Here is a 13,739-nt window from a genome sequence, read left to right on the forward strand (position 1 = left end):
ACTGGTGTTAAACCAAAAAAGTCTGCATGGTTTTATAATGAAAATCTTAAATCTTATGGTATCATTACTTTGGAGGTATTTGTGCGATCAAAAGGGGAAATGAGTTGGCTTGTGTGGCGGACGTTATAGAAGACAGCTGAAATTCTTCAGAAGTCCAGCACTGGTCACCGATCAAATTTGAAACTTCTTTCACTTGATTGAGGCTAGGAGATAACTGCATCATGCTATTAGAAGGCTTATCGCTAACTAAGGACACAATAAGGAGTCGCATCGAGATGACTTTTTAGGCAAGTTATGGCTAACAGATATGAAATGTCTATACCAGTTCTTCGGCATACCTCAATATTGTATCCGAGAATATTGCTTGAAAATGAAAGGCTTTAGGGCATTATGTATGTATATAATAATGATTATTATTGGACTGAGATGACTTCAACGCGTGGGAAGATCTACAAACTCTTGTACAACTGCAGGAAAACACCCTAAAGAAGATAAAAAGTTAATGTATTTGTATTAATCAAAAGGCTAAAAACCATCCTAACAATAGAGTTGTAGCTTAACTTAATGAAGGCAATGATCCTCTCTTAGAGAAGGTAATTGTATTCTCCTCTCTTTCTCACGGTCTGTTAGGCATCACTGAAGAACTCCATTATCTCATTGATGCTTCAGTAAGAAGTCGCTCCAAAGCTCTAACTACAGGCTCCAATGTTTTATCAATGTAGTGCATGGAATCACGGGTGCCTTCAGGCCAAGCCGTGTTCATCGGGTAAATATCAAGAACAGGAATTCCTGCCTGACACATAGCATCTGTAGCATAAGCATGGAACAGCTGATTCTTCTAAATCGTAGACAAAGTAGGCAAGCAAGGAAGAGATGAGACAAATTAAGCAAAATGTTATAGACAAATTTGAAACATTCATAGTTTATACACGTAATACTCATCATCGCATTCCTCAAACCTATGATTTTTCAGTTGTTATGGCAAAGTTTTTGATGACAAGTGTCAGTTAGCATTCTATCACAAAGTCCTCTGGAAGACGAAATTGAAACAAATGGAAAAAAATTGGGATACTAACCATCCATCGTTTTACATGCCAAACATTTACTGACGCAATCGTCTTGAATGTGTATCCCTAGTTTAAGGACTGATCATTGTCTACCACCTAGGGTGAGGTGGGGGAAGGAGTTCGGAGGATTTTTGGTCACGGTGTCACGGTAAAATTTACCCGATACCCCCTTAAGGTTTTGTAAAATTCTTAGGATTCCCCCTCTCACTTGCACTTAATTGGAAATCACTTTTCTGGGTCCCCAGCCCCCCCCCCCCTTTTATGCTATGTTAGCGACGACTGATCCCCCTTGCGCTCCCCCTGAAAACCATATGACCCTCCCCCCCACCTACGACAAATGAAGACTGGTCCCTTTGGTGACAAAGTTTTCTGATGAGGGTTGCTCAGTACATTTGCTTGACCCGTGCGCTTACAAATACGTCCTTTCGCTAGTCAGCAAAAGAGACTTGATTATGTTTGTGATGAAGGAGTATACTATTCCAACCTGTGTTATTATTATAGAATCTCCTTTCGGTGTAGTTCACTTGCGGGAAAAAGTCTTCAAAACGCTCCACCTCTATAGAGGTGTTACTTCGCCAGATGGAAAGTGTCCGGCTACTCAACATGCCTTTATTCTCAGTACCAGTGTCCCTCCTTAGAAACCCGATAATGCCATCAATCAGCATTTGGTAAGCTGTAAAGTCCAGCGATAGTGAGTAATGTATACCGAAGTTAAAAAAAAAAAAAAAAAAGCTTTGATGCCCTCTCATGTAGGGGTTGTCCAAGACTCTTTAAATCTCCTTGTGAGCAATAGCCTGGTTGAAATCTTTATCATTGTTCCCTTTCCAGGAGACCTGCAAAGATACACAATGAGTGCTCGCGTCTTCCTTTCAATTTTACATAAAACCAAGGAATAAAACTTCAAAAGAATACGAGGACAAAAATCTTTGATGGAAACGTTAAAAAAATCTTACCAACAGAGAGACGAGCTAACAAAAATGCCGAGAAAAATTTAATCGTTTGTTTCTAATTTAAATCTACTTTGGCAAATCAAAACCATCACAAAATTCTCGAACATGATTGGTTATCATCAGCCCGATTTGAGCGCTAGTAGGAAAGTATAGGCGTCAAGCTTACAGTCTACGTATCATGCATGTGTTATTGGACAGTACACGTCGTGTGCGTGCGCTGTTGTCAAGAATATCGCCGAAGTAATTGTTGTTTTTTTATGAAAAGTAAAACCGATGGCTAATTCGTGTCTCAAGTTTTGTCATAGTTTGATAAATTGGTCACAAAATTTCTTGTCGTCCAGCTCTGCCCGTAATTATACTCGTAATAAACAAGTCGACTCACGCTTTGCAGTCGTCAGATTTCGTGAATCATTCATAAGATCTCAACCAAGTTGGATCCCACTCAATCTATTACCATCGCTAATTTCAAATTTGAAAAACTTATGTTCCCACGGTACAAACTGTTTCATTAACAAAACAAACAAACAAAGGTAAACAAACAACTAGAGAGCAGAAAATAAAACCTGGTTTAAGTGTATTATCAACATAAGGTGGTAATTATACGATTGATGCACATAAGATACGTTTCCTACGCTTCTTGGGGTTGTCCTAAGCATATTTTACAAAATAATTTTGAGGGGCTTTCTGAGTGAAAAAAGAAATACTTGGTTATAAGGATCATGAATGTTTTCCCACCAGTCTTACACTTTGCTTATGATCCTATTTTCCAAAAGAAAAAAAAAACATGAATCTGAATGAAGCAGCTGAATGAATGAAGCAGCTGCGAATGCAAATAAGCGGAATTGGGTTCAGGAAATGGAAAGCGCCTCGTCATTGGGAAAAACAAAACTAGCAAACTACACCAGCAGTTCTTTCACCTTAAGATGAAAAAGCATATCTCATCAAGTACAACTGTTTAAAATTAATTAAAACTTGACACCTAAAACTAGAACGAGGAGCAGCAGCAACGCAAGTCCAATTTACACTTTGCTAAATGATGGATCAGACACACACTCTTTTAAAGAATACATTACAACTATGTTTTTAATTCTGCTTTATATCCTTTCCTTCTGACTCATTAGATTAAAAAATGGTAAAGGTACTGTCTGACACAGCGGTTTTTTAAGTGCACGAGGCATTCGTACACATTTGTTTTTTTGCTTGTGCGTTTGTTTATTTGTTTGCCTATTTCCTCTTTCTATATTCGTATAGCTCGGTTTTCCTATTATGAGAGTTCAATTTTTTTTAAACAAGAGAATGAGTGAAGACAAAATAACTAGAAAAAGCACCTGCTTGTATCACGGAATCCTCAAGGGATAAACATTGACGAATGATTTACCAAACTGAGACAACTTCATGACATTAGAAGCTAACGAAAGCCACCTCCAAGAAGACATGCAAAATACAAATATAATGTTCTTCATCTGGTGCGAACACCAAATGAACTAAGTGATATAAAGTAGTCCTCATTAATTTTAATGATTTTTTTTTGCCAATTTTTTTTGGTTTGATCCTCTGCCTGCACTTAGTTCCTTCCCTTTCAGAAGCGCATGTTCCTGTTTGATCGCAAAACATTACCGTTTAACTTTTGAGCAAGTGAGTTAAACAGGATTCTATCACTTTTATCATTTTTGAAATGTATACTACAATTTGAGAAAATGCATGTTTTGCTTCGCGAAACAAACAAATCTATGCCACTTTAATGCAGAGGAGGTTTAACTGAGGTTTTGTTTTAAATATTATTTTACCGTTAACTTAAGTAAGTATCAGTGACATATTGAGTAACTAACATAAACTACAAAGTGAGGGCAAAAGATGATTTGATAAAATTCCATCCACTCTTGAACTACACCGAAGAATAAAAAACATAGTTAACACCGCGAATTAAATATTGTGGCTCTAGGAAACAGTGCGAGATGAGGCAAAAAGGTACCGAAAATTCGAAACTTCATTTTTAATTTACCTGATTTATAAAGAGCCACTTCAGTCTTAATTGAGAATCTCCAAAACATGCAGTGACGAATTCATCATTAATGATTATGAAGAACAACCTGTTACCTTAACTGAGAGTACAATTTTCAATTAGATTAATGACATTTAGATGTATTTTTTATTTTATTAATACCCACTCTTGGCCTCAAACAAGCTCTCTCTCTGGAGACCGGCTTATAAGAATTAAGAAAAAAAAGTGCCTCTCTGTATTCCGGAATCCGTAAGGAATAGACAACGACGTCGACATTCATTAAAGAGTTAATGAACTGCATTATCTTCATGATATAAAATACTAGGTAGGGCCAAGATCAAGTCCCGCAGAATGAAATTATAATGTTTATAGCCTGATGAGGACCCCAAGTTGGAAGGAACGTTCCCGTTATTATAAACAGTGACTTTACTAATATCTTGTTCGGATCGTCTTCCTGTTCTTCGATCGGAAGTCTGTCATGTTGTTTTCTCCACATGAGGACATAAGTGATGATTGTTATTAGAAGGGAGATGAGGACAATGTGTTTATCATCATTAAGAAGACCAACGGGGAAATAAAGCGGAAGTGAAAGAGCAGTTTTTTTGATAGTAATAAGAGCAAAAGAAAACTTTCGTTTAAGAAAGATTAAAGAAAAAACATTGTGCAAACCTAATATTGCGTTATTTTGACTACCATAAAATACTTCGCCGATCAAATATTTTAAATTTGCGAGGTCCAATTATCGGCAAATATGCGGAGTTCCATACATTGACAATAAAGTTGTTCTCGTAGCGGGTATCCTTCAATTAAAAAAGAAACTGATCGAGCGCTATTTGTTAACGCAATATATAATTATCACAGTTTCAATTCGAGTAAAGGATGGTGACATTCAAAGCGTTTTGTTTCCCCATACAGTTCTTTATACTATTGTTAACTTTAAGCGAAGCAAACTACTGGTAAAGAATAGGAGGAGAAAACACAAAAAGAATGAACTAAAATGCCGAAAGTTGAGAAGTAGCAAAGACAACGACAATTCGATGGCTTTGAATTGAAAGAATTATCAAAATGCAGGCGTTAATCGGGCTAAAAAAGCATATCAGTGCATAGTTTAACCACCAATGAGGTCACCGATTGTCTCAAACCCGCAGGTATATATCTAACTTTCATCCACCAACATCCTAATTACAGGGCCCCCTGGCCAAATCGTAGACAAAGAATTAACGAGATACATACCCGTAAAATTTTTTGACAGTAAAATAAGGTGTTACGAAAGAAAGTAGAACCATTGCAAGTAAATTAAAGAAATTATAGTACTTGAGTATGTGATGGAAACCCCCCAGGTGGAGTATATGGGTCATTTTTTGCTGGGTATGTACAGCCGGCTCCTCAGAACCTCTGCCGTATTTTGGCCTATGTTGTGTTAGCCGTACTTTTGAATTTCCCTTTTGTTTTTTAATACACTGATATGCTTGTATTTTTTTACACGGATGCGATAGAAACTAATTGGAAAAGCATTCCTTGAAATAGGAAGTCGTCGTGTGTTTTAAGCGAAAAAGATCGTCAAGTGATCAAAACAACACCAGCCAGATTATGGTCACGTGCGCGGAAACGACCTGTAGAAACCGATCATATTTCATTCTTACCATCAAAACAGTCACGTTTGCATAGCAAAGTAACAAGATGAAATGACCATAACGAGAAGACCGAAATTGGCGTAGCTGCCGAAACGTCGGGGAAAAAACTCTGAAACGAAAGAAATAATGCTGTGAATTCACATTTCTTCAATGTTATGGGTACATGTTTCCGTGGAAATTTCCATGTCGACAGCTTGCTCTGTTACTCACAAACTCTTCTTGATTCTCGTTGCTCCTCGTTATGTTCAGCGCATGGACGATTAAAAGACCCTTCAAATTTGGCCTTTAAGTTGATCATAACACTAATATGCAACATTCGAAGTCCATTTAAATTTAGGAAATGTCGAAACAACCGTGGAAAGACAATAAACATCCCAACGATCGATGCAATCACAATAGCGCCAGGGCTTAGGACTTCTTCGGAAGGATAGATCTCGAGTTTGGAGCCGACTAATTAAGACCAATTATGAAGAGTTCACGCTAATTTGCATATCCAAAAGTGCCCACAACAACTCGTTTCAACGCTATCGCGTATCCACGAGTTAAAAACAACGCAATCCAAGTGTTTGCTAAATTACGCTGTGTCAAGGATCATTTGCATAACTCTGAAAATTGGAGATCTCCTTTTGACCGTTCAAACTTCGTTTGTTTATCTTCTACGTTGTGGATTTTAGGTTTTTATAACAACTGAATGGAGAATAGATGCCGAGTTTCGAGCCTCAAATGATCGGAACGAAACAAAATAAACTTGAACTTCAGGATTTCGCTGGATAGATGGTAGTACTTCAAATGACTCGATACGTCGTCCTGGCATTCTACGACAGAAATCAGGGCTGAAATACTCGCAGCCACTACAATCTTTGCTTTTCGCAAATCATGTAAACATTTCAAAAGATAAAATTCTCAGTAAAATGCAAAATTCTTCAGTTCATTTTTACTTTCGATTATAATTCGTTACATTGACCAATTTTGGTGTATAACATGGGAAAAATAGCATAAATACGTTACGCAATACATCTAGCTGGGTTTGTCCGGTTGAGTTTGATGATCGCAGGGAAATGTTGAGTTTGTCGCCATAACAGCGTAAAATCATTAATGATGAAAACAAATTCGTAGAAAGGAGGGCTAATTCACTGCGTTCCGTGTGCTAATCTTGGGAGAAACTGCAAGAATTCTTTCAGAGTTTACGCGTGTTGTTTTGTGAATAAAACGGTAACGTATATTTTAACTTGTTTATGTGGCCTTTTAAGCAACGCGATGTGTCTGTAGTGACCCGAGTACCAAATTTTACTCTTTAATTTTGGTCTTCTTCACACTGTGTGTATTTCATGACCTGATATTTCAACGAAAATTATCGATCACCTTTGTTTACTTTGTAAGCACGCAAGCGCGCAAGCGTTACGACCGATCACTTTTACACAACGTTTTAGTGCAACTCGGCATCTATTCTCCATCCACTTGTTATGAAAACCTGTGGAAAAAAATGTAAAGTTTACACTTTCGATCGCTGTCCACACGGGCGGTCTAGCCGAAAATGATTTTTGGCTTGTACATGTGGAGACGCAAAAAAAACAGAGAATCAGAGAACAACTAAACTATTTTTGAAACATGTGTCCTAACCCCTTTTCGTGGGCAAAAATGAAAAACTATTTTTATGACAGAAGTCTAGAAGACCGCTCTTAGCGAGAGCGGCTCTTAGTAATGCGAAACATGACCAAAACAATTCTTTGTTTATAGAAATATTAACATCTGTTGTCTACAAAATGTTTTCGGAAAACCCTTTTATAGGTCCCCTTCAATGTTTGTAGTTCACCATCATTATTCTTCCTTCAAATACATATTCTCTTCTGAAATTTAAGCTGAAACAATCAACCGAGTCTTAATTCTTACACCACAACTTTTTCAAGCGTAACAAATGTACTATTCTTTCAATTTAGTATTCTTTAGACGCTCATCGACCATCCTCGCTCGTTATCTCCTGTCTGAGATCACTCGCTGCTTTATTCACGAATAAGGCATCGATTTCCTCGGCTTAGAGGGTGCAAGGAAGAACTACCTGTCTATATTCTGAAATCCTCAAGGAGTAGATGATAACATTTGTAAATGAGTTAATAAACTGTAATATCTTAACGATATGAATCACTTTGTAGGGCCAAGATCTGCAAGACTTGCAAAATGCCGATACAATGATCAAGACTTGGTGTGGACTCCAGGTTATGAGGGAAGCTGCTGTTAAAATGAACAATGTTTTCGCCAATTTCTTGTCATGATTGTCGGCCTGGTATTCGTTCTGAGGTCGATTAGGCAGTTTTCTCCATAATAAAACGTAAGCGGTGGTTGTTATGAAAAGGGGAGTCAGGAGAAATGTGTTCGTCAGAATTAGAAATTCCGAGGAGGATATAACCCGGAAGTGATAGAGAAGTCGAGATGAAACTCCTATCAAACCAAATACCCATGGTATTCCAACAACGCAAATATAGAAACGTGATGTCAACAAACAGTGGCGAAAGGGCCATAACACGGCGTGGAGTCTTTCTACTGAAATGCTAGCAAGGGTGAAAATAGACACCATTCCTGTAAACATATCTACGCATTGAAACAGGAGTACCAGCAATTCCTCTTGTGGATGGATACCAACAGCAATGTACAGAGGAGCGGATACCGCTCCCACGCATGTGTCCGCGATGGCTAGGCTTAATAAAAGGTAACGAGCGCGGTTTAGAAGTTTCCGTCTTAGGAATACTGAAATGGTTAAGAGGTTACCCGCGGTTACTACTGTAGCGATCAATGTAAATGTAACAGTCCAGAAAATGTTCCAATCAGAGGAGAAATCCATCAAGCAGGCTCATAGATCTTTGCATGTGAACACAAATATAAATTTTTGCATGGAACTTAAGCTGATGCTCCCTTGTAAGTCCGTCAGATAGACAACATACACGTGTTCAGCACATAAATACCCAATTCCTTCTTCACCTAGTATGACATCTCGGCAGTTGCGCACGTTCAAACCTGAGCTTGAAAGCGTGAAAGCGTGAAAGCTTTTAGGACCAAATCGTTATTCAAAGCCTTCAAATAAGAAAACCAGCTTTCTATTCATGGTAATAATTATGGATGAGCTCATCCACGCGGGTGTGGAAACACTATATAAAAAAAGTGGTGGACAATTTGCCATCTGCTTTAAAGATCCCGAGGGCCAACTGAAACGTTAAAAAATGTTTTTGATTAAATATAGAAATAGAAAAGTGTTTTGGCTCTATATTTTGTTTATACCAAATTATTTAAATTAGGATTATCTCATTGGATCCGCATGATCCAAATCCATAATACTTGAAATTTTTTTAAGTGTTATTTCAGACTTCGTTTTAATTAACTCGAGAAAAATAAATTTCTATGACATCAGGGGAAAAATATGACTCGATTACTTCCTCACAAAGAAGGTGTTCAATTTTGACAATGTCACAAACTTCGAAGACTGAGAAAACTAAGCAATACAGTGCATAATGGCGACAAGTGTATCCCCGTTTATTAATTCAACAAGGTCCTGATCTCCTTGTAACCTTTACACACAAAGTTCGGTCGGGAAAGGAGTCAAATACAATGGAGTGAAAGAAGAAAGTTGCCAATTTATGTGTATTTATTTGTTATGTCCGGTTCGATCGTTTTTCGTGTTTTGTTTTGTTTTGTTTTGTTTTGTCTTTTTTCAATTTACAAACATCTGCCCTCTTATGCTCAGACGACTCAGTGTTAGAGATGATTGAGGCAGTGAAACCTGCCATACCATCAAGTTTATTGATGGACTAGAAAAGAGAACGACATCATCTGTATTTGTCCATGTCGCCATTACAAGTTGAAGGGTATCTAACACACTAATTAAATGTCTCGAAAAGACTACAAAGGCGATGTTCGTTACATCGAGTCAGTGGACACCAAGTGATAAAGAAGGCGCTAGTGAGTCCTATGTAATTCCTAAGGAGCTACTATGGTGTGAATCTCTGTGTACGCACGTGAATACATGATATCAAAATGCAGTTTTAATTCAGCTGAAGCACTTTCAAAATCAATTCGAAAAAAGAAAGTACTATAAAAATGTTTTCTTAATAACCCGCACCCCCTAAAGAGAGTATCGTTGTGAGCGCTATAAGAATAAACTGAATAAATCGCAAGGAAAGTTTCAAAAAGCGTACATTGTATGATGAAAAAAAAAATTTTCAAGGTGACGATCTCTTTTGTTCTTTTATGCCATCACAAAGGTTGCAAAGTACAATGATCGTCCGAGGGATTCAAAGTCTTGTAGCTCTCCATTAACTATACCAATTTTTACTTCACGCATGCAATGCATTAAAATCCTCGTTTTACAAGTCTGGCAAAAACATTAATCGGAATTAGCATATCTAATTTTAAAAGGGAAGACGTTTCATCACTGCACAGATATTGTGTCCTGACCGAGATAAATTTTGGTTTTAAGACAACATCAGCCATTATTATTAATGGACAAATGTTGCATCAACAAAGGCAACAATATGGAAATTCTCCCCGAATAATCTTATTGAACAGAATTTCCGATAAAAATACATTTATTGCATCGCAAATGAATCAAGGATTTATGTACACCTCTAAAATACAGAGGTTTTGTTTAAACTTTATTTAATACTCTTCGCACAAGAAATATTTGCATTTCTCGGTCTTTGGCTTTAAGAAGCCCAACCCGGATATAAGCTGGAGGTAAAAAAGAAGTCGATACGAAACTCCCAGCATACCAAATACCCACGGGATTCCAATCACGCAAGTGTAGAAACGTAGCGTCGTGTTCGATGGCGGAGAGACCATAAAATGACATACATTCTCTCGAGTATGATGCTGGCAAGAGTAACTATAGACACAAAACCGGTAAAAACGTCTACGCATTGAAATACGAGTAGCAGCAAAGCTTCCTGTGGATGGATACTAAACTGATTAAGTTCCCAAAAATGTGCCCACAATGGCCAGGCTTTAAATCAAGAAACGAACACGCTTCAGAAGTTTCTTTTTACGAATATTACAATGGTAGCGCTATTGCTAACAGTTATCACTATCGCTATTACGCTATACGTTACGGTCCAGAAAACGTCCCAGTGAGTGGAGAAATCCATGAAGCAGGCTCTCTGATCCTGAAATATGAAAACAATACTCGTACCAAATTTGACCGTCACAGAACTTGAAGCAAAAACATTTTTGAAACAAAAAGTGCTTGGTAAGTCTTAAATAGCAAGTTTCCGCATGTTCAGTTGGCATGAATAACCATTTTGGCATCGGTGCACGTAGGAATAACTTTCGCTAAAGGAAAGCGCTTGAACACAAAGTCATCGTACATGGCCCTAAATATAACCAAGAAATTTTTATACAAAGGTACATAAAATGATATAAGATTAGCCCATCAGCACGGCTGCTGAAAAACTAATCTACACAAAGTGAAAAATTTGACGTTTACCTCGCCAAAGTTTGAATGTGCAACAGTTGTGATAGTAAAAAGGAACAAAAAAAACTTTTAGCTTGAGATAGCTTTGAGAAAAAATGGAGCGAGACTTGTAATCTACTGCGTTTTTTTCTTCCAAAAAAAGAAGTTCACAAATAAAGTATTTCAATTTGACTAGGTCTTATCACAATTTAAAGAAAAAATGTTGAATTCCACATACTGATGATGACTTTTTCCTCACGGATGAAAAATAAATGTCTTCTTACAAGGCGAGCGCTTTTTCTTCGCGGCTATATTTCGACATCCTTATTTCCATAAAAAACGAACTGCTTTTGAAAAAGAAAGTGTTTGATTTAATGATAATGTTCTTCATATGGATTATACTCAACGGTGTTAAAAGTTGACATGATGGTAGTGTTAGATCTTTGTGCTTGGAGTAAAATGATCCCTAGTTCTCATTAAAAATACAGTTTGGAATTCAGTTCTGAAGCGCACTCCATATAAAGTATACCTTTTCATCAGTGTTATTAATACTTTAAAACGTGAACGTACTTAAATTAAGAATTTACTTGGCTAGCGTTCGTAATATATTCATCGTGGTGTATCCACGAGTTCAGCATAGTGTCACTTTTATGAGTGGTGGCTGATAAGTCGCTTTAGCAAGCCTCCACATGTTTAGCGCAATAAAACATTAATTTTGCAAGGGATGGCGTTGGACGACCTACTTATCTGCAAGAAATATAAGTAGAGGTTCAGTTTTAATTTGGCTGAGCCCATCAGTTATGATCAGCAGGCTCGGACACACTACATTTAGCGAACACTTTTCAATCTGCTAAGTCAGACTGAATCCCTTGGACGATCATTGTACTTTGCAAACTTTGTGATAACATAAAAGAACAAAAGAGATCGTCAGCTTGAAAACTTTTTTTTTTCATCATACAATGTACGCTCTTTTTTTTTCTTTTTTTTTTTCAATAATCCTTCTTTCTTATCTCTTTACTTATCTGCTTTTTTCCCCACCTCAGCGTTGTTTACAATAGCATTATATATACACCTGTATTATATTCTCTACGAATCCGTATAATTTAAAATTAACAATATTTGTAAAGGTAATAATGAGAATTTTCTTTTCTCCTATTTCGTTTGCGTGTCTGTTCTGTCGCACTTTGTAACAATCGTCGCACTTTTTAAGATAACTGTTGCATCTTGTAGTACTTGTGCACTTTGTAATAACGCCTGTCGCACTTTGCAATAAAAAAGCTACAATTCGCTTGCTTCACGCCTCAAGTTTTTACCTTTTAAGTTCCATCAGTGCTGTTCACTACTTTATAATTTACAACATGATTTAAAAAAGCTAATGGAAAAAAATCAATTTTTCGAACCGAAATGTACCAGACCATTTTCAGGCAGCCTCAAAGAGTTATGTCTTTAGCCATATACTTCGCGCTTTCTGACGTCACATCCTAACACCAGACTTGATTGATTGTACCACTTAATATTTGCATGAACAATAAGATCTTTTTAGTTTTGCTTTCCCTCTCTTTGGGATCTAAATTGGATCACAGGCTAGAGGCACAGGAAAGCAGTGTCTGTCTGTATTCCTGAAACCTCAAGGAGTAGACAATGACATTGACAAAAGAGTTACTGAACTGAAATATCTTCATGATGTGAACCACTAAATGGGCATACGGCGACCGTCTGCAGGATATGCAAAATGAAAATATCAGGTTTATAATCTGATGTGGAAACCAGGTTAAGAGGAACGTTGCCGTTATAACAATCAATGTTTTAGCCAGTTTGTTGTTTTGACTGTCTGCCTGAATTTGGTTCTGAGGTCCATGAGGTTTTTTTCTCCATATCAAAATGTAAGAGGTGGTTATTTACAATAGAGGTGTCAAGAGAAATGTGTTTGACGTAACTGAAAGCATCAGCGGGGATATAACCTTCAAGTGATGGAGCAGTCGAGATGAAACTCCCAGCAAGCCAAATAACCACGGCAATCCAATAGCACACGGGTAGAAACATGACTTAAGCGCACGATGGCGGAAGGGCCATACGATGGCGTGCATTCTTTCCAATGAAATGCTAGCAAGGGTAAAAATGGACACCATTCCTGTAAAAACATCTACGCATCGAAATACGAGTACCAACAAGTTGTCTTGAGGACGGATACCAACAGCAATGTACAAAGGAACTGATAAGGTTCCCACAAATGTGTCCGCCATGGCCAGGCTTAACAAAAGGAAACGGGTGCGCTCCAGAAATTTCTGTTTTATAAATATTACGATGGTAACGAGATTACCTGCAGTTATCACCGTCGCCATCAAGGTAAATGTCACTGACCAAAAAACGTTCCAAGTGGAGAAATCCATGAAGTAGGGTTAGAATGATTCCGATATGCAACAATGAATAAAAAGGAACACGGAACTGAAAGTTCTGTTCCTTTGTCCTTTTTCCTTTGTCAACACACACACGCCTGGTTCATACACAAACAATTCCTTATTCAAATTAAAGATTCAGACGTTGTGGCAGCAATATATGTTGAACCCTAACACTTTGCCATCTGCTTCTTGAAACTTGAAACATCCCGACGGATGAAAAAGTTAACGTTGGCCAGCCTTTGAGACTTGATGT

General features: G+C 37.6%; 1 protein-coding gene and 1 pseudogene across 1 annotated transcript; both read right to left on the minus strand.

Annotated features, from left to right (window-relative positions):
* Positions 1-7,666: 7,666 nt before the first annotated feature.
* On the minus strand, positions 7,667-8,489 carry LOC131777017 (adenosine receptor A1-like). The gene has a single exon (XM_059093237.2). The coding sequence runs from the start codon at positions 8,487-8,489 to the stop codon at positions 7,686-7,688; it is 804 nt and encodes a 267-aa protein (XP_058949220.2). The 3' UTR covers positions 7,667-7,685.
* A 4,003-nt stretch (positions 8,490-12,492) lies between these two features.
* On the minus strand, positions 12,493-13,477 carry LOC131776973 (adenosine receptor A1-like; annotated as a pseudogene).
* Between the last annotated feature and the right edge of the window lie 262 nt (positions 13,478-13,739).

Source organism: Pocillopora verrucosa, chromosome 3, assembly GCF_036669915.1.
Source record: "Pocillopora verrucosa isolate sample1 chromosome 3, ASM3666991v2, whole genome shotgun sequence".
Classification (NCBI taxonomy): Eukaryota; Metazoa; Cnidaria; class Anthozoa; order Scleractinia; family Pocilloporidae; genus Pocillopora; species Pocillopora verrucosa.